At 35.8% G+C, this 22,934-nt stretch overlaps 1 protein-coding gene across 3 annotated transcripts in view; it reads right to left on the bottom strand.

Annotated features, from left to right (window-relative positions):
* Positions 1–22,518, bottom strand: part of LOC126471104 (DDB1- and CUL4-associated factor 7) — a 139,395-nt gene extending 116,877 nt beyond the window's left edge. For 2 of the 3 annotated variants that reach the window (XM_050099180.1, XM_050099181.1), the window contains exon 1: positions 22,049–22,518. In XM_050099180.1, coding sequence (XP_049955137.1) covers positions 22,049–22,058 — 10 coding nt within the window. In that variant the 5' untranslated portion in view covers positions 22,059–22,518. The remainder of the gene's footprint in view (positions 1–22,048) is intronic. The other variant, XM_050099182.1, reaches the window with a different exon arrangement.
* Positions 22,519–22,934: the final 416 nt, after the last annotated feature.

Below are 22,934 nucleotides of genomic sequence, written 5' to 3'. Positions count from 1 at the left end.
TCCCCCATGGTACACAAAATGGGTCATATCACTGTTGCAGAAGCAGCGAAAAAAGCATGCCAAATTTAAAACAGTACAAAATCCCCAAGACTGGCAAAGTTTTGCAGACATTTGAAATGTAGTGTGTACTTCAATACGAGATGCTTTCAATAATTTCCATGATGAAACTCTTATCTCGAAACCTGGCAGAAAACCCAAAGAGATTCTGGTCATACATAAAGCACACCAGTGGCAAGACGCAATCAATACCTTCACTGCATGATAACAATGGTGAAGTCACTGATGACAGTGCCACTAAAGCAGAGTTACTAAACACAATTTTCCGAAACTCCTTCACCAACGAAGACGAAGTAAATATTCCTGAATTCCAATCAAGAACAACTGACAAGATGAGAAACATGGAAATAGATATCCTTGGTGTCACAAAGCAGCTTAAATCACTTAATAAAAGGAAGGCTTCCAGTCCAGATTGTATACCAGTCAGGTTCCTCTCAGAAAATGCTGATGCAATTGCTCCATATTTAGAAATTATATACAACCGCTTGCTCACAGAAAGATCCGTACCTAAAGAATGGAAAATTGCTCAAGTCACACCAATACCCAAAAAGCGAATAAGGAGTAATCCGTTGAATTGCAGGCCCTTATCCCTAACATTGATTTGCAGTAGGGTTTTGGAACATACACTGTATTTGAACATTATGAAGTACCTCGAAGAAAACGATTTATTGACACGTAGTCAACACAAATTCAGAAAATATCTGTTCTTGGGAAACACAACTGGCTCTTTATACTCATGAAGTAATGAGTGCTATCGACAGGGGATGTCAAATTGATTCCACATTTTTAGATTTCCAGAAGGCTTTGGACACCGTTCCTCACAAGTGTCTTCTAACCCAACTGCGTGCCTATGAAATATTGCCTCAGTTGTGCGACTGGATTCATGATTTCCTGTCGATAGGTCACAGTAGTAATAGATTGAAAGTCATTGAGTAAAACAGAAATAATATCCGGCGTTCCCCAAGGAAGTGTTATAGGCCCTCTGTTTTGTTCCTGATCTATATTAACGACACAGGAGACAATCTCAGGAGCCGTCTTAGATTGATTGCAGTTGATGCTGTCATTTACCGTCTTGTAAAGTCATCAAATGACCAAAACGAATTGCCAAATGATTTAGATAAGATATCTGTATGGTGCGAAAAGTGGCAATTGCCCCTGAATAAAGAAAAGTGTGAAGTTATTTACATGAGTACTAAAAGAAATCCATTAAATTTCAATTACACGATAAGTCACACAAATCTGAAGGCTGTAAATTCAACTAAATACTTAGGGGTTACAATTACAAATACCATAAATTGGAATGATCACATAGATAATGATGTGTGTAGAACAAGCCAAAGACTGTAATTCATTGGCAGGACACTTTGAAGGTATAACAGGTCATTCCATATCAAATCACCCAATAAAAAATAAATTTTACACCCAGCTGCTTAGATTTTCATGAAATTTGTCTCAAATGGTTCTAATACCATCCTGACAACACCTGCAAATTTTTTTTGCTGTATCTCTTATAGGTTTTTTTTATATATTTTTAAAGTTTTTATGTTTTGCGTTTTCCGAACCTTCAGAAATGGTAAATTTAATTTGTATTCAAAACTTTAAAATTGCTTATCTTAAAAACTCTTTTAGATAACATCATGAATTTTTGCAGCAAGTTTATTTATTATACATATTTGAAGATAAAAATGATACTATTAAAATATATTAATATTTTCTATGAAAAAAATATATTTTTAATTTCTTTTTTTTTTTTTTTTTTACGGATGTTTTGTTTTATGAGAATTGCAATATCTAGAGTTTCAGACCTGATAGAATGCTCAAATTTGTTTTAATTTACTCTTAAACATATAGGCTACTTGATAAAACAAAAATAATGATGGCTTTTTAACATGTTTATTAATTATAGTAGATTACATTAGAATTATGTACAGAGATAGTGTACTTATGACACGTATGTATAACCCAACTGATTGCTTGAAACATTGAATTTTTTGAGTAATTTTGTCTTTTTAATAAACATTAATGCTGATTCAAACTGTTTTTCCACTTCATCCAAGAGCTTTCAGTTCTTTTGATACAGTCTTTTTTGAAGTAATACATTCTTCCAGTGCCGCTTGACTGAGGTGCGTCTACTACACAGACTATGTGCTCCAAAGGCACTATGCAAGAATCTTCTCTTTCAGGCCAATAAAATGATGCAGCTGGTCTTGCAGGATGTAGAAATAGAATTTCTGCATCTTCTTCATCATTGAATATGGTTTTTACCAGTCCAAAGTACCAGTTACCATCATAATCTGCAGCCACATAGCTATTTATGGATGGTTCAACACGAACCCAATCAGAAGAAGAATAGAAAGAAAAGACTAAGGAGGGTTTTACACTATCTGTAGTCCTAATTTCAAGGTTCTTTGTTGGAAGTGGTTTGAAGTTATGAAAACTTCTTGTTCCAGGAATGGTTCGGGTTGCTGAAAAACGTTTTTCTAGTTTTAACCATAGCAAATCAGCTTCTTTTTTGTCAATAAAGTGAAAATGAATGTTTTCAATATTTTTTTCACAAAATTATACACATCGATTGCTGTCATTATTTGTTCTTCATCTGAAAGCTGTAGAGTGGCTTTCCTTAAAATTCTTTTAATAGTTCCTCCTAGGCCATCACAAATTGATTTCCCATGACTTGTTGCAAAAAAAAGAGTGTTGGGCCTTCAAATTAAAGTCTCTCAAGTGTTCAGTCAAATTTTTAAAACTGTTTCTATTTTTGTACTGCCCAGTACAACCATCTGTAAAGTAGTGAACTGAGTGAATGTCAGTATGACGTAATGATAGCCACTTTGTCATTTCTTTTTGTACAAAGTTAACAAAACCAGTGTCATGTTCTTGGTCATCACTAATAAAACAGTCGTTGGCAACAAAAACATTGTTTTCCTCATTTCTTAGAAAAACTCCAACTGGGTGTAGAGTACAACCACCTCTATTCCAGTGGTAACTTTGGATCTCATTTTGTATAACAAAGGAATAATTTTCACTGAAATCCATCACAATAATTGCTGTTTTGGGTGGTGGGTCTTCTTTCAATCTTTTAAAGGCTGCTGATTGGGATTTTGCTATAAACGAGTGCGGGGTGAGCTTTTCCAATGACCTAACCAATAAAGAAATGTAGTTTTCAACACTGATAGACTGTTTGATCATTTCTGCCCTGTCTGTGTTAACCCACTGACTGATTACAATTTCTTCTTCTAAATCATAATCTTCACTTAGTTTTTCAGTTAAGTACTCAGTTAGTGCAAAATTTGCAGGACAGCTGTCGCAATGATGTAGCATGCAGTTTTGATTTTCCGTGTTGCACGCAAGCATCTTAATTAGGTCTTTATAAGGTTCTTCAATTTTCACAGCATCCAGTAATAGTTTAACATTCTGATGGATACTGCATACACATACAGTGTGTGTGCGCCTGCAGCACCAGCAAGGATACACCATTTAGGTCTCAAGAAACAAAATTTTGAAAATCCTACTTCTACCTCAGGATTCTCCCATTTGAAAGAATAATAGAGTTCACTCAAGTTACACAAAATGAGTCTTTTTTGCGTGTACACATTTTTTTGAACACTTACTTTGTCTTTTGTTCCAGGTAGCACTCTGTAACTTTCATCCTTTTCATAGAAATCTGTTACAAGTCTTACTGTATTTTCAGAAAGAGTTTTACCTTTTTTTGGACCAGGAGTTTCCAAAATACCCTTTTCAGATTTTAGCTTTCTAGCTTGTCACACCATGTACTCACTTACATTAAATTCTTTCATCACTTTATTTCGACTCTGAGAATCTGGAGCCAAGGTCAGAATCTGGATTTTTCTAGACCTCCCACCACATGAAATCTTCTCTTTCATAAGAGAAATCATTACATCAAAATCCTTTGCTTTCTCAACCACACTTGTATCTTCTTCGTCATCATCAGAACTTGGTGCATCATATTTTAATGCTTCTGAAACAGCCTTTTTTGCAGTCTTTCCAAGACTGCTAACCTTCCTTTTAAAATAAGACCCTTTACTTTGTGCTGACAAGCCATGAAGCTTTATCGGTGTTAAACCTAAATTATCAAGAGCAATGTTTGTTTGTACGAGGGATTCATTTCTGGATTCCAATGATTCTGATTCAACCATGACTTCATCATCTGTTTCACTTTCATTGACTCGCATGTTGAGCAAAGCTTTTGTCCAGGTTTTATGCTAATATTTTTTGTCAGTAATTGTTTAGAAAGATCCAAGCCTACACTTCTCAACGATTTTTTGATGGGCTTTTTGTGTTTTTTTGGTGGGTCTACACATGTTGTTTGATACTTTTCAAAAACATTTAAAAAGTAGTAGCTGTGGTGTGAACATATATTCTTAAATTCACACAGATTAATTCCAGATCGTAAGTGGATCAAATCTTTTTCTTCCTCACTCATTTCACATACCGTTTGTAACTTTTTTGAAGGTGTGTAGGTTGTTTGGAAACAGTCAGATTTTTTAAATAACCCTACGCTACAGGTTTGAATATCTGACATACTGATTTCACTTTTGGTCTGATTACTGTTCTGGTTACTTTTATAGGATATCGGAAAAGAATCTCTGTAAACTAAGTAACAGTACTTACTGAAAGTTCGAATAAACTTAATAAAATACTATCCAAGCACTATTTAACACTGTAATAATTTTTTACTTCAAAAAACAGGAGTAACAAAACAAAACCCAAGTGTACATTGTTACTCCAAGAAGACAAAAACTTATTTTCGGTGTCTAAGTCACTTGGTACTTTTTATTTTTAAAATATAATTAATATTATTTTAAAAATTAGATAACTATTAAACAGGTTAAAAAGCCAACATAATTTCTCTTTTATCTAATAGCCTACACAATTAAGAGTATTTTAAAACAAATTTGAGCTTTCTATCAGGTCTGAGACTCTAGATATTGCAGTTTTTGTAAAACTAAACATCCGTTAGCTTAAAAAAAACTTGTAAATTTTTTTTCATTTGGAAGATTTTAATATATCTTTATGGTAATTTTTTTAACATTTAGATATAATACACAAACTTATTCCAAAATTCCATACTGATACCTTGAGTATTCTTTAATACACAAATTTTTTTAGTTGTGAGGACACGTTTCAGTTACGATTTCCAACTGCTGAAACAACGCCAAATCTAAAAACTTTAAAAATTTATATAAAAAAAACTATAAGAGATAGAGCAAAAACATTTTAAAAGTGCTTTCAGGATGATAAAAGAAGTAATTGTACCAAGTTTCATCAAAATCTGACATGGTTGGTGTCAAGGCCTGGGTGAATTGACATGGAATGACCCCATTGTGACGGGATCTTCTCATGTAATTTCAATCACCAGTTTTCTCCTACGACTGAGAAAACATTCTGTTGGCACCCACCTACATAGGGAGAAATGATCATCACGATAAAATAAGAGACATCAAGTCTCGCATAGAATAATTTAAGTGCTCGTTTTTCCTGCGCACCGTTCGAGTGTGTAATGGTAGAGAGACAGCTTGAAGGGGATTCATTGAACCCTCTGCCAGGTACTTTATTGTGAATAGCAGAGTAATCACATACATGTAGATGAAATCTGACACCTGGATGGGGATTTACATCTCTCCACCTCCAATGCTGTGGCAAACACTATCACCTAGCTCACAAGGAGTGATAGGATCTCTGCTTTTTATCAGTAGACTGGCTTTCTGGAAAAACCAATATTAACAAATTTGTAATAATTAAGAAGATTATATTTTATGGTCAAATTCACTGAATGTTACTCACACAGCTGTCCTTACATATGCTTCGGTTTCACTTCAGTTGTGTTTGTCAGCAAAGGCTTCAACTTCATCTGTCATTAAGTTCTAGCTTTTTTATAACAACTTCCTACATTTGCTACTTAACTCTGGCATGTCCTCCTCATCCCCGTCTATTTTGCAAATCACATATTTACATAATTCATGCTCTAAAACAGTTTTGGATTTCTACTACAAATCTTTTATACTTTCCTCCCCAGAGCTGAATGTTTCCTGCAAGCTGTGCAGCTAATTCAGAACTCAGTTTCTTATCACAGATGCTAAAAATGAATAACTTTCTACCCTCCATATAGGTTATTCCATGTGAAATGAACCAACAATAAATGAATTAGAATTTTGAAGTTTTTATGTCATTTGAGACTTCCTATCAAAATATGGTTAAGTCCAAAATTAAAGATTTTTTGAACTTTTTTTAAAGTTTCTAAAATTGTGAGTGTCTTATCACATTCTAAAACTTTAAAACAGTCACATCTCAAGCACTATTTAACTTACAGACCTGATATTTGTATGATTTTATTCCATTTCTTATAAACTTTTAAAAAATCATACTAGTTGATCATATAAATAATTATACTATTTTTTTTCAAATCAAAAATTATTTGAACATCTTAAAATTCCATAATTTAAATTCTCCGTGTTCAAAAAATTTGTCAGTCATACACTGTGTGTGTGTGTGTGTGTGTGTGTGTGTGTGTGTGTGTGTGTCAAGTTTCATGATAGTATTAGAGTTGGAACATACTGAAATAAATTTTATTTTACTGCAATTTACTTTTCTGATTGTACCACAACTGCACGTGATTTGCAGGCTGTTTCATAAAACTGTACATTTAAAATGAAATTATTGATACTAATTAAGCATACTCCAATTTCCAATTTTAAATATGTTGTAGACCATGCCATATACAAAGTAACATAAATAACATAAAGGATACTTTGTCTTTTAAATTTTTATTTAGTTGTTTGTGTTCGTATGCAACAGAAAAATTACATTACCAATATATAACAACACAATAAAAATATTCACATCTACTGAGATGGTATTACATGTTTCTAGAAGAGAACTGTTGAGATAAAATTGGTAAAGCACCAGAGTGGGAAATTAGGGCACATTGCTGCATGCATTTATAACACAAAGCACATGTGCTCTGCGAGTCGTGCACGCAGCAATCCTTTTTGAAATAGTAACGGTAGAATTTTACTTACAATACAAGAAATTTCTGCACAGTTTGAGCAGACTAGTACTAAAAATCACTGTAGTTGTTATGTTGTGTTACTTGTAAACTAGTGTTTAAGTCTTTTCTATAACACTTCATAATTAATTAATTTTACTTTTTATATCTATTATATGTTTTATCTTTTTGGTGTGTGGGATTTATCTTTTAATGTTTTCTTAGGAAGAATACAAAATATGGATAAAAAGTAGTCAAAATCTTGTTGCAGTCTCTTAGAAAGATCTCGCACAGGGTGACTAAGGATCTTCAGAATGTAACTTCTTCGATGATTGACCTAATCTTGGGTGTTGAAGAAAGAATGAAAATCCAAGCTTCATGTCTACTGAAGTTATCTCAAGAAACAAAGAAAGACAGAAAGAAAACCTTAACTGCTGACAACAGAAAGCAAACAAAGCGATAGAAAAATGCGACCGATTTGTACCAGGTTTGATGACACTATGTTGAAAATGGTTCGCATTTGTGGCTATGATGATTCAAAAGCACAAATGATTGTTTAGTTTAAAGACAAATTTCACATTTCTACTAAAACTGAAGATTTTGAGGTGTAAACTTCGCCACCCAACTTGATCAAGAAATTCCTAGAAGAAAAGCAGCACACTCTACTCCTGATCCTAAGCCTGAACAGTCTTTGTCTACAAAAACAGTTTTTTGGTGAAAGCGTTTTATTGTAATGATGATGGCAGCAGGTAAATGGCTGGCAAAAAGGATTACCATTCTATGGGTAAAGATGGTAATGGCAAGCCTGTACATGCCCAAAAAGCCTTAACTTTAGAAAAACCTAAGAGAAGTGTATACACTCACCAAATCAAACTACCCACAGGTACAAAGTGGATTTTCACAATTTATTTAATCAAGACCAAAAAAATTATAGTGTAGCTGGAACTTGTGAAAAAATTGCTGTTTACATTAGTACAGCTCATCAAACAGTGAAACAGCAAAACTGAGCAAGGGCATCATACCAGTATATGGGAGCTCACTTCCCACATACCAAGGCTGCTTGTCCGCAGTTACTTGTAACCCATCAAATAATCCATGCTTCACAAACAAATGTGATTGCTGCCCTGATGTAATTGTTTTTCTATGATGTCTTAATATATGCACTTTAAGAGGAAATGATACAAAACATAATGTATAAGCAGTGGACTACTGTTGATCACTGCATGTTTCAAACGGCAACCAAATCAACACAGAAATTGTGATAGATTTATGTACAAAACTTAGACACCCGAAATGATATAACTTTGCTGCAAGAAAACAGTCAACTTTTTTCCTTCTGAAAACAAAACTTAAGTAACCAGAAATGAGGCTATTGCTGCAAGTGACTTTGCTGGAAACTGCTTTGTGCTTCAAGATTAATCTAAGGATTTCATTGGAATAATTGCATGGCCACAGTGCACCCATGTATTATTTATTATAAGATGAAAACTCAAAATTATGAGAAAAATGTTCTACCCACAAATGTTTTGTTTTTATGTCATACAGTTTCATGCACAACACCATTCTTGTGGATGTGTTCCATAGAACTTTTGATTTATGAAACCTGATTTTCGGTCCATATATGCTGAAGATTTTGAGAAATGTGTTGCAGCACAGTAAAATGGCTTCAGCAAAAGCTGGTCTGCAAATTTCCGAATAATCCAATATTAATTCCTTTCCAATTTATGAGTGAGGCAAAGCAAATATCTTATCAGCTACTTTTCCTATGTTACAAATGATGCACATTCAGCAAAAGAAAGGAGTCTGACAGAAAGATTTTGTTAAGGCATTGCACTCACAGGGACTCAGAAGTATCATTCATGAGAGGGGGAAAAAAAGCAGAAGTAAACATTTCATGTACGCATCCTTGTGGACCATCTACTGCTTTTTTTTTTTTTATTCAAGAAAAACAGATAAGTGGACTGTTTCAAAAGACTTCGTACTTTGCAAACTACACCACACAACTGTCACTGGAAGAAAATATACACTATCTGATGAACAGATGTGAAAATCAGAATCTGCTGTACTGCCGCTCATGGTGTATTAACTGTGTTGTGTCGTGTTATGTCATTGTGACTTGAAGTTTTTGAATCTGATCATGTTTGTAGATGGCATGTTGTTGTATTTGTTGGCACTCACTTCTGTTTTGATGTTTATATCCCAAAGTTGTTTGTTAGGTATGTTAGTGAGTAATCTGACGTGATCTGAGTGTGCAAGGTTGTTATTGGAACAGTTTGTGCCAGATTGCTAGTGAGTTCCTTTGATATTGCATATTGTGGTTGGTGGATTCATTTTGTGTTTGGTAATATTAGTGCTGTGAGTTTCTTATGGTTGGAAATGTTAATATTATTTTTCTTTTTTTATGACACAAATATGATGTAGAAATTTACATGTAGGACAATGCTTGTAGCAGTGGGCTAAGATATCTTGCCCACAATCAAGTTCTTACAGTTATTTTGACTGACTGTGGAGTATGTGAGGTGTCTTGTGTAGTCCGGAGACGAGGTTGTTGACAGTAACTGAGTCTCAAATCAGGGACCTATATATGTGGCACTGTCAGTGGGATAATGTGTGGCAATCCATCAGTAGTGATTCCTGGTTCAAGAATATTACGTTGGCCACTCATTATCTTTGCTATTGGTCGACAATTGATTCCTGTGCTCATGAGACAGGTATTAGCAGACACTGGGTTTTAGAGTGAAAGTCTTTTTTGCAGGGAAGTTTGTTCTGAATCTATTAAGTATAGGGGGAAGTTGGGTGGGTACAGGGTGTCTTTGCATCAGGAGCTGGGTTTCCAGAAATTGCTTTATAGGTTCAAACAAAATTTTGAAAAACACAGCCCTCAGTAGCGAACACAATTAATTTGTAACCTAGGTTTCGGTGTCACAAGGGACACCACCTTCGGACAAAATTAAAACTAGATGTTACAGCATAACGTACCAAAAAATATGAAAGCTGCGGTCATACCTGACAGCGTCAGATAGTCAGAATTAACATAAAACGCAACAAAGGTGCAAGCCACTAGGGGCTGCTATGTGTCCTCTGCTACAGTCAACACAAAACTGAAACATCATGTGACTTGTGAGCCACGGCAACTGCAAGACAATACCGTCATCTGGTGTTTAATTGGTAAAACAAGCTATTTTGTAAAATCTCTCGTAACTGCAGAGAGGGAAAAAAAACAAACACCTGAATGGTGTACATGAAGTAATTATAATACCGGGATACTGCATGATATAAAATACAACTAATAAATGACTGGATGTAGTACAAAAATTCCAGAATAAATGCATAAAGAAGACATACACGAAATAACCCATTAAATGACATTACTGCTTGCTATAATAGATACGTTATAAAAACCAAAAAAGTTTTTTTTAATTTACGTATATGAGCTGTAAAAAGTAGAAAGAAAAGGTATCTCTGAATCTGCAAGAAGTAGTTGGTACATAAAAGTGTTAGATCTTGTCAAGCAGCGGCTTTATACCATCGAAATAACTTCTTCCATGCAACTGCACCTGCTCGTTGAGAAAAAGTCCATCTTTCGAAAGTAAATGCTTGAAACTTTCCAGCTCCTACATAATATCAAGTTTACGCCCTTTTTTTTCAATAGGCAAAATTTCCAACTTCTCAACCCCTTTAGGAGAGTGCCCTGTGATTAACAGGTGATCTGCAAAAGAATAATTAGGGGCACACGAACCGTTTTCCCTCAGAAAATGTTCTTTACAGTGAATTGAAAAGGCACGTCCTGTCTGACCAATATAATAGGCACCGCAAGTGTCACATGAAATCTTATAGACACCAGAATTCTGCAGAGGGCTAGTAGTTGACTTTAAATTATGGATGACATTTTTTCTCAACTTGTTATTTGTAGAAAAGGCAATATTACATTTGTATTTAATCCGAAGCAACCTTTGAATCTGGTATGACACTGGACCTAAAAGTGGAATTGAGAAGAATTTTTTCTCCGATTCTTCTGGGACACTGATGAAAGAACCAAGCATAGTACCCTTCTTGCCAATCTTCTTTCTGAGGATATCATCTACCGACCGAGCTTTGTAACCATTATTGACCACCACAGTTTTAATAAGATTAATCTCATTATTAAAGTTTTATTTCGAGAGGGGAATGGAAAGTGTTCTGTGAATAGCCGAGAAAAAGAAAGCATTTTTGTGAGAGGCTGGATGTGTAGAAGAAGCTGGAATGATTTGATCAGTTTGAGTCTCTTTACGGAAAATGTTGAAGGAAATTCTGTTTTCAATTAATGACAATGTAAGATCGAGGAAATTTAATTGACGATTTTCATTTTCTAGTTCACAAGTGAACTTAATATTATCATGAAGATCATTAAACAGATTGAAAACGTAGTTGATCCCATGTACAGTACGACAAAATGCCCAGATCTGTAGATGAAAACAACGTAAAGAATTTCACCTCTAATGAATTGATAAAAATATCGGCAAGAATTCTGGCTAGCAAGTTCCCCATGGCTAGGCCGTCATTTTGTTGGAACAGTTGCCCATTGAACTGAAAGTAATTGTACTTAACTACAACGGTGATCAAATTCATGAAATCTGTAATTTCTTCATCACAGATATCTTTCTTAAACCCACGCAGATTTTCCTGCACAATCTTAAGGGTTTCTTGCACGGGAACATTGGTGTAAAGGTTTTTTATGTCTCACGAAAACAATCTAATAGCTTGGTCACAGTCTATATCCTCTACTTTGCAAACTACAGCAGCACTATTTAAGACAGAATACCAATGACTGAAGACAAAAGACTTTTTCGGCTATTCATGTAAAAATCTAGCAAGTTCATGATAAACACTATTCTGACTGTTCAAAATAGGACGAATGGGATGGCCAAGCTTATGTATCTTAAATTGCATTCTTAATTTGGGAGGTTGTGGATTCATATTAATAAGTGACTTTTTGTGAAATGGCTTAAGCAAGAAATTGGCATTGTTAACAGCTGATCTGAGTTCTTTCTGGAGGGAGGGAATAGCATCGACTTGCAGTTCAGAAATACCTTTTCTTCGAAAAAAGACATGGTTTTCAAAATATATTGTTTATTATATGCAAGTACTAGTGAAGAGCCCTTATTAGCTTTCATTATAAGAGCATCATTATCTTTAAGTTTCTTATTAATATTTCTAATCAAGGCCTTGTCATTACAAGAGGCATTAAGGGAAGCAGCCTGATATTTACTAAAAATATTCGTTACATCATAAGCAATCCTAGTTTGCACAGCACTATCCATTTTTATGCAATCTACACCAGTTTTCAGGTCTACAAGGACATTCTGCATGAGCTGCTTGTTAGTCAAATCTGGTTTAACATTATACTTAAGCCCTTTTTCTAACAGACTAGTTTCTGCTTCTGTAAAATTAATATTAGTCTTATTTAAAACTCTGTGATAAAAGACACGGTCCCTTTTTTTAAATTTTTCGGAAGATCTCTCAGGTGGAAACAGGCAGAAAAGCTTACTGATTTTCTTCTTATTTATAATTCTCTAAATAGTCATTAATTTGTGACCATACAACATCGATATTAACATTAAAGGAGTCATGGCACAATTTTGTAATTTCTAGATACAGGTCGTAAGCCTCTGCATTAAGAGCGTCTTTTTTGGCATATAGCGATTTTATGTTATCAGAAATTTTTTCCAATAGGCCTGAAGCTCAAAGGATCATTTTTACAATTTCTGAAGTTAATAAAAGCCTTTAAATAAGTGCGGACTAATTCCCTCCATCCACATTGCTTATTAAAACAGATGGACATGCTGGAATTTAACATGTACACTGTTCAGGTGTTTGTTTATTTCCCTCTCTGCATTTATGAGAGATGTTTACAAAATAGCTTGTTTTACCAATCAGCCATCAGATGGCGGTATTGTCTTGAGGCTGCCATGGCGCACAAGTCACATGATGTTTCAGTTTTGTGTTGACTGTAGCAGAGGACACATGGCAGCCCCTAGTGGCTTGCACCTCTGTTGCATTTTATTTTAATTCTGACTATCTGACACTGTCAGGTATGACCGCAGCTTTCGTATTTTTTGGTACGTTATGCTGTAAAATTTAGTTTTAATTTTGTCCGAAGAAGGTGTCCCTTGTGACACCAAAACCTAGGTTACAAATTAATTGTGTTTGCAACTGAAAGGTGTGTTTTTCAAAATTTTGTATTATACAAAAATCGCTGATTGACAGCCATGTTAAAAACCTTAAGCTTTTTAGGTTGCTGAGAGATGGGTGAAATGAGTATTAGTGGATTTGACTGAGGATTATACTGAAGAGGTTGCAACTGTAGTTTATGATGCTTTTTGTTCTTATGCAGATTTAGGGTAAAGGGGGTATCAACACTTAGTGATTAAGCACGGTGTTCACTTTAAGGCTTACAGTACTGGGTTTGTACGAATAAAATAATGCGAATACTTAGTGGGAGGGGGGATGGAGGTTGTTAAATTCGTTATAGGGAGAGGGAGGAGACACCCTTCCAGCTAGCAGTCTCATTTAGATGAATGCTGCTGGCAGAAGGGCTCTGGTTAGTTTTTGTCCGTTTCTTCGTTTTCTGAGGGTTGTAGAGAGAATTATTGGCTGAGGGTTGTTAGTAGATTTTGGGAGATGGTGGAAAGTGGGTTGTTGTTGTTTTTGGGTGGAGGGGGGTAGGAGGGTTTAGGATTTATTTAGGTTTTTCAAGGAGTGGCTCAATTTTTTTTATCAAGTTATGACTGCTGTTATCTTTTGGTTTGGTTTTGTGTTTAGAATGAGTATTAGTTGAGATGAGGTTGACAGTTTTGGGGGGAGGGGGGCAGTGTGTTCGGGAGATACTGAGGAGAAATAAGTAAATAAGTCAGAGAGAGAGAGAGAGAGAGAGAGAGAGAGAGAGAGACTGTGGCCAGCCCACATTTGTGTAATGGTGGCTTTGGTAGGTAAAAATAAATAATATATATATATATATATATATATATATATTTACTGTAGTATTTACGGTATGTGTGTTTATGTTTGTGTATATCAAAATTGGTCATGATGCAAATGTTTTTGAATTTCAGGATTTCCCTTGCTAGTGTTTGGTAACTGTGTCACATTGTGGTTGCTAGGTATTTACCTTCACTGAAGTTGAATGAAATTGAGGAGCACCTTTTCGAAACTTGATAAATGTCAAAAATTTCAAAATTGATTCACACATAGCAATGGCTTAATGTTGTCCTTTTACATCAACCTCTGAACCAACTTTTAGCAAAAGTTGAATATTATCCCATGTCTATGCACTCCAAATCACAAGATTTTAGCAAACCCTGATATGTGCATTCTTAGAGTTAAAGCAAAAATCAACAAATGCAATAAATTCTCTCTCAAGTGTCTTGGCTTTCTTTCCTTAATAAGCAGTTGGCAATAATGGAGTAGACTGGTGTGCCAGTTTGTTTTATATCATCTTACTCATTATTGTAACAATATTTACTGGTGGGAATTATATTGCAAGCAGACATTATTTTCATCATAACACCTACAGCCTACTTCTAGATCAATATTCCCTTGATGCTTTTGGGTTAGTTTAGAAAGAAGTAGTGCAAGCTTAATCAGAATTGATGTGATTCTGGTGGTTCTTACAATGGCATACAGGTCAAAGAATGTTCGGTGGGAGAAAATCCTGGTCCAGGAAGAGCTTACATCGACCTAAAAATGCAAACGAAAAATTGTAAAACAGAACCTATTATCAAATACACACATGGAGTTAGGGTTTCGCTCTCAAAAGCTAAAAGAATGAAAGAATGTGAAGCTGCTGAACTCTGTTATGAAGATATTACCAGTTTCATCGTAATGTGACATCATTAAATAAAAGAGGTAAAGTTAAGTTTCAGTATATTTCTTCACCTCAACACAGAGCAGTACACATCCAGAATACAAACTAGAAGAGAACAGAGACAGTGAAGTATACCATTACAAAAAGGAATAGTGAAGTAGTGCCTGTTTGTGCTGCCACTTTCCAAGGAGTTTCTGGCATGTCAAAGGACAGGTTATCCTATCTAGCAAGCAGGTTCCATGAAGGAGGAAGGTTTCCAAAGGAAAGAATGCAACAGAACAGATAAGGGTGATAAGGACCTAGCTATTGCTATTAAGAACGATATAAAGAAATGTAAGTGCAGAGTGAGTCACCATGGCACTGGGAAGTCTATGAGAGATTATTTCCCCACAGATTTCACAATTAATAAAATGTTTGAGAGATCTGTGAGGAAAGAGAAGGTTTGGGACAAACAGTTCTCCATATCAAAATACAAGCACATAATTTACAAAAATACCAATCTGTGATATAATCCTTGACCTTATACTGTTGATATTCCTACCTGGAATTTCCACTGTTTGAAAAAATGTCAATCCATCATTCAGGACTCCTCATACTGACCCCTGCTCCATTTATAAGGTCTCTTTAATGGAAATAAACACAGAATATGTCTGGTGAAGAATAATAAACTAGACACAGATTACATAAAATTCTTTCAAAGTGGTATAGGAGTACAATGAAGGTAAATAATCCAGCCATCATTAAGATTTGCTTTGATATGCAGCAAAACCAGCCTAATCATAACGTGTAGACTTTCATGGTTGGTGTCTCCATTAGTTAAAACTTCGGGGCTGAGAGGCCGTGGTCGATCTGTAAAACTACTTCTTCCTGACGTTTCATTGCCAATTGTGGGCAACATCTTCCAAGGTGAGTCAATGATTGGCTGCCAGGCCATGGATGTCCCGTTTATATAGAACACATATAGGGGACCACCATACTCACATGGGGCCGACTGTAAGTCTATCTCTGACTAACGTCATTATTCTCAATTGAAGGCAACCAATTGCCACAGCACTGGTGCAAAGTGGACTGGTATATCTTATCTAACTTTAAGCCTTCCTCTTTTCTATGAAAATTATGGTGGTGTTTCTGAATCTCTATAGCTTCTCTATAGATGCGTGCATAATAATGTGATGTCCTGGCTAGCATGCTCATCTCACTAAATTTTATTTCAGGATCACTGTCTTTAAAAACATGTTTTGCTACAGCTGATTTGCCAGTATGTCCCAGTAGACAGTTCCTTTTGTGTTTGGTTAACTGGGTATTGACAATTTTTTTGTTGCTCCAATATAAATCTTCCCACACCTACAAGGAATTTTATACACCCCAGGAGTTGCTAAGGGGTGTCATGCATCTTACAGTACTGCCGATCTTAAACACTCGTTGATCTTCTTGGTGGGTCTAAAGATTGTTTCAACTTGAAACTCAGCCAGAACTTTCCCAAAATGGTCCGTAATATTGTGAATAAATGAAAGAAAAACTTTTCCAGCTGACAGTTGTTGTTGCTGAATGTTATCAGACACTTTTCGTCTGGGATGGAGTGCTCGATCTATCTCGCTGTCAGGATATCCATTTTTCTTAAAAGCCGTTCGCAAATGATTTAGTTCATCTTGCAAATAAATTGGCTCACAGCTCTCATTAGCTCTGTCCACCAATGTTTTAGTGACACCGGGGACAATGGTTCGAATCCTTACGGAGGGAACGGTCGATGTGTATATCTTTTCCATACACTTTATGCCCTAGACTCCCATCTGCCCGTTTATTACTGAAACATCCAAAAAATTAAGTTGTCCGTTGCTCTCTTTCTCCATAGTAAATCATATCTTTTGATTAATTCTATTTAGGTGCACTAAGAAACCATACAATTCCTCTTGACCTTGATGCCATACCACAAAAGTGTCATCCACATACCGACACCATTTCAAAGGGCTTTTGCTGGCAGAGTGCAATGCCTGCTGTTCAGAAACTTCTATGAATAGATTACCAAAATCTGGACTCAGAGGGCTGCCCATGGCCACTCCTTCGGTTTGTGCATAAAACTCATCATCATACTGGAAATAAGTTGTGGACAGGCAATGTCGAAACAGAGCTATTATATCAGTGGGAAACATATCAGCTATGTATGAAAGAGCTTCTTCAACAGGAACCATGGTAAACAGGGATACCACATCAAAACTAAAAAGGATATCACCTGGGCTGACAGCAATCTCCTTCAATTTTTCAATAAAGTGCATAGAATTTTTAATGCGATAATCAGTTTTACCAATATATGGTTGTAGCAAGGAGGTGAGATGTCTAGCCAACTCTTGAGTTGGTAATCCAATAGCACTCACTATCGGTCTCAATGGGACATTAGGCTTATGAGTCTTTGGTAGCCCATATAATCTAGGAGGGTAAGCTTCCGTTTTGTATAGATATTTAGTGTCAATACCCGCTTAACCAAACACAAAAGGAACTGTCGACTGGGACATACTGACAAATCAGCTGTAGCGTAACATGTTTTTAAAGACAGTGATCATGAAATAAAATTTAGTGAGACAAGTGTGTTAGCCAGGACATCGCATTATTATGCACGGATGTAAAGAGAAGCTAAACAGATTCAGAAACATCACAATAATTTTAATAGAAAACAGGAGGGCTTAAAGTTAGATAAGATATGGCGGTCAACTTGGCAACAATGATGTGACAATTGATCGCCTTCAATCGAGAATAATGATGTTAGTCACAGATAGACTTACAGTCGGCCCCACATGATGTACTGTAAAATATTCTTGATAAGTGTTGGTGCAATATGTCTTCAAACATCATTAAAATCTTTTTGTGTGGAGCCATAATAGCAGCAATACTAATCGACAATGTCTTAGAATCTGTAGCTGACTACAATGTCAGACAAAACCAGTGATCCATCCAAATAAAGACTTCAGGTGCAATCTTGACTTCAAAGGTTTTCAATCTCTAACATAAATAAAAATTTACACAGATTGCATAACTCCTGATTGACAATGTTAACAAACTTGATACAATCTATGTAAAAACTGAAAAACTCATTTCATGAAAAACTGTATTTGTTACATTACCGAGTTTTGAAAAATAAATAAAGCTCAATTTGCAGTACTTGGCTTCAGAGTTGTGTGTGTGTGGTTTCTTGGGATAGAGGGCTTGGTTTGAGCTACATGGATCAAATGAAATTTGTGGCATCAGAGTTTCAAGTCATACGTGGGTTTCTTAAGATCAAGGGCTTTGTTTGAGGTATATAGGTCAAGCAAAACTTACCAAACCAAGGATTTCTGCCCCCCCCCCTTTTTTTTTGAGAATTTCATGTGGTTGATTTTTAGGTTATTATTTGTTTTGGAATGGTGGTGTTATTTTTATTGACATGTATTTACTTTGTCTATGACCCCCCCCCCCCACTTCTCGCAGTTGTCCTGTTACTTTCAGTCCACTGCTGGAGTTAAATATTTTGTGTGCTATTTATCTTAGTTTGTTGTTAATGAGTAAAGTCATGATTGCCATAATGTATAAGCTTCAAATATAGGTGTCTACTATCTTGATAACATCACTGGTCAAAGGTGATGGATGGTACCGCAATTTTCAGTTTTGCCAATCCCAAAACTGCGACAAGAACATATACGCTATCAGATGAAGAGATGCGAAAAGTCTCCCAGATTCAAATGGAAACTTATATGTTGTCACACCAACAATCAGTCATTATTGTTTGGGATGACCAAGCTGTCATTCAAAAAAAGATTATAATTGGGCCACCATAATATTCTTATTGTTGAAGATGCGTAGAAAGTTTCTCTTGGTGAGACCCTAAAATAACACATTAAATAGTAAAAGCCACACCAATATTAAGTTAATAATATTGATTAATGTTAATGTATTTGTAAAATAAAGATATAATTTAGTAATTTATTCATAGTCTTTACTGAGAATGTGGCATTATATTAAAATATGTGAATTTCAATTTAACAACAATATTCCCTACATAGATGGGAAGGAGAACTTTTTGTCTGAAAGCTTAAATGTTTTGCAGTCTTTCCAATGTGCCTGTCTGCAACTCAGTGCATCCTCTATGTGGTGAGTAGCAATCTATTGTTTTCATGTTACAGAGGGACTTTTATGGTTTTTAATGCATTGTGTATGGCTCATAGTTGTTTGTGTGTATTTTAAGTGATCAAGTAAACCTATGAGTTTTGGGTTTCCAAGTTGTCTGCTGGTTCCAGGTAAAGAAGGTTTCAGTTGAGCTATGTTATGAGTTGTGTGCGGGTTCATGGCATCGAGGGCTTTGTTTGAGTTATATAGGTCATTTGAAATTTATGATTTCTATGGTTTTCATTTTGGTAGCATTGAGTTGGATGGTGAGCATCTTTTGTGCTTCATTTTGTGGATAATATTTGTTCTGGGGTGATGCCATTAATGTTAGTCTCATGTGTTTGTTTGTCACCACCCCAAACTGCAACATGTTGTTTTGTAGGGCGGGCAACCACAGCCAAACTTCGATATTTTTCCAAAGAAAATTCCGCATTGGCTGTACCAATGATTCTTATTAAATCTGCGACCGGTTTTGCACGACTTATCGGTGCATCATCAGGCAATGTACGCTAATGAGTCAGTCAGGTCGTGTGCGCTGCTGCGCGGCTCCTCTCAGCTTGCACGGTCATTGCCGCTCCCATCATTTATAATTTTTTTTAAATTTTAACTACCACCTTCACCAGGTGACGGAATATTGGATGTGAATGGTGGGGAGTGGCTATAGGGCGATGTTCAACATTACCCCAAACTGCGTTACTTTCTGCAGTTGTCCCGTTCCATTTTATTGTTGGAGTGAAATATTTCATGTTATTTTCATTTTTGTTCATGGGTGTATGTAGTGACATTATGGTTGCAGTATTTTATATGATGGAAATAGGTGTGTCTGCAATCTTGATGACATCACGGGTCAAAGCAGACAGGTGGAATCTGACATTTCTGTACTGCGTAAAAGTTTATAAGGAACTGAGTGAAATCGTACAAATTTTAGGTCAGAAAGTCATATAGGTTTTGAGATATGGTCATTTCAAGGTTTTAAAACAATGCAAAGAATTGCACAATTTTGGAAACTTTAAAAATTAATGACAAAAATATTAATTTGTAATTTTCATGCAAGTGCAATCAGTGGAAAAAAATATAAACAAATTGACATGTCAAGAACAAGGGTCTTTTTTTATCAAGATGAGTTATCCTTTAAGCTAAAAGAGGTTTATCATCAGTAATTGCACTCTGTCCAAAACGTTCAGGTGTGCCTGTTTCCATTAGACTTAAGCTGTTAGTTTGACAAGTGAGTTGTCTATTTACCTGCTCAAGATAAATTTTGGCAAAAGCATTAGGTACCAACTTTTGTCCCTTCCACCTGTGCTACCTCGTCAACTGCTGATAAATTGTATTCCCCTTTGGCACTATGCCATGATCTGGGAATTTATATACAACACAACTTTTAAACTTTCTCAAAAGGATTTCGATATCTTTACATTTGATGCAGAATAAGAACAGCCAGTCACTTAATAGTGTGTGTTTCACTTTTGATCTGAGCTAATGATTCCATTTTTAAGCACAATATTTTGGTAGCTGTAGTAGTGATTAGGGTCTACGTTAAGTTGAAAAATGAGAGCCTGGTCATGAGATCGTGAAGCTATTGCATGTGCCTCCAGAACTGCTATTAGTATAACAAAGGTTGTGGTAATAGACTCGTCCCTAGTGTAAACCAAGGTCTAGGTTAAATTAGAATGTAACAGCTTGGATGAGAGTTGTGGAAACAATGTCATGACAAAACACACAGTTCTTCTCTCATCTCACAGTTACGTCCCTGAGTAAAGACTATTCATGTGGACATCGTATTGATTTTATGCTCTTTGTTTTCCTAATATTTTGATGACATCTGCTGGCAGTTTCTTCAGATTTGTATATATGAGATATAAATTACATACAACTCTCACTGTGGTACTCGGTTGTTTCCTAATTACAGATTTGATAAATCAAGAATGATCATTCAAGTGACAACAGACATTAATGCTTCTTCCCATAAACTACTCCACAACTTTCTGGTGGTCTAACATTCTGTACACAGTTCTGAAACCACTTTTATATCCTTTGCCCTGCTTAATGATTTTCCTAACTGGTTGGTGAGAATTTTAGTAAACACCTTACATACTGTCTACAAAATCCTATCACACTGTCCCTATATTGTGCACTAAAGCTATCATGGCATTGCTCCAAGAAGTGTGTACTACCTATTTAGATAAGCCTGCATTACATGGTAAAACAAGTTCACAAAAGGTCTTTCAAAACATAGTGTTTCACAAATGTATGACAGTATACTGAGGTATTTTCATGATTTGTTTTATAAAAGTTGGAAAGTGGTCCTAGTTATAAAAGGTTCATCCAAGCTCTCTGACTACTAGTACAGTAATCTCCAAATGTGATAGTTAGTGTTTGTGTCAGGTACTAAGGATAAATCTGTCACCACACTCAACATTATGGGGAAGGTGCTCGGTGGGGATACAGCTATCACATCACGCCCTATTGCATACGGACTGACATTTTGAAATATAAACTGCGCACATTCCTATTATTTCTTACTTGCAGGGCAACGTCGTTGTTCATAATCTGAGGCCGTTTTGCTGATTAAGGGAAATAACGAAAAAGAAATACTGCCATCCACTTGGGACTGGAAAAATACGAAACTGTCACTTCTGTGCATATCTAGGCATCCTAGAAAAAACTATCACGAGAGATGATACAAAACATATGTTCTGGTCAAGTCAAGTATAGCCAACATCGTTCCGCAAACACGTAATTGTCTTAAACAACTGGCTCACACTATAATATATATTTGTCTCAGGAAGATCATTACATCGGTATAAATACTTTGAGACATGTAGATGTGGATTTAATTCTTATCACATTAACTGTAGTTAATGATGCCGCTAATAGGCGATTGGTGCGAAAATGCAGGTAACTGTAAATATTAGTCACAAGTCGAGCACAATGAATGTCGAAAAATGTGCAGTGTGTGATTACACATAATATCACATTAAATATATATATACATATCTGATTCATCTTACCTGCACACATTCACAGAAGGGTTTGGATTGAGGCTAAACAAGATGACATATTCGCTGTGTGCGTTTTCCTTTCTTTGGGTTTATGGAGTTTAAGCTTTACGTTCTATTTCTAATATACTTCAAAACTACACATCTGAAAATCTGTCTCACCAATCAAGAAGAGTTTCACAGCAGTGCTTGAGCACTTCTCATTTTAAACCCCTAGCATTACTGTCAAACAGGCCCATCCTCATATTTAATAACACGAAGCAGTAAATTTGATCGCTCCGGGCGACTGAAAATAACAAAGACGTCCTCCTATAAACTTTATTAATTCTGACACTGTTTCCATTTCTTCGTCACTCTGTCCACTTTAGAGTTTTCTGTAGACATCATACTATACACACAATTAGAGCGCGAAAACAATGATACAACCAAACACATAACACAAAATCACCTATGGCCTACACATTGGACGCGCACAGCGTAGACAAATAATATCGCTGGATACGCGATCGACCATTTTAGTTGACAGCAGTCCACATTTTACAAACAAAAATAAACTGCAGATGTTCATCAAAATCGATTACTCTCGTTATTTCTTTTTTCCTCCGACCTCACTGTAGCTTCTGAATGTCTGAAACACGTCCTTAAACTTTTCAGTCACTAGGTATTGTTCAGCACTAATTTCCGTTCTCATTAACCTCCGGTTCACTATCTCTAAATCGCAACTATTTGTTGAAGTTCCCAAAGTACTTCGGCATCTATGTTTTTATGGGGTATCGGAGAAGCAGCATCACAAGTTACTGGGGATTCAGAGGATAGAGTAGAAACATAGAAATAATATATAGTATAGAAATTAAATTTCTGCTCTATAGCTTTAAAACGTGTTGTTTAAAACTGTGCT

This window comes from Schistocerca serialis, chromosome 3 (genome assembly GCF_023864345.2).
Source record: "Schistocerca serialis cubense isolate TAMUIC-IGC-003099 chromosome 3, iqSchSeri2.2, whole genome shotgun sequence".
NCBI lineage: Eukaryota > Metazoa > Arthropoda > Insecta > Orthoptera > Acrididae > Schistocerca > Schistocerca serialis.
Note: the sequence above shows the minus strand (reverse complement) of the source record. Positions and strands in the feature narration are given on the sequence as shown.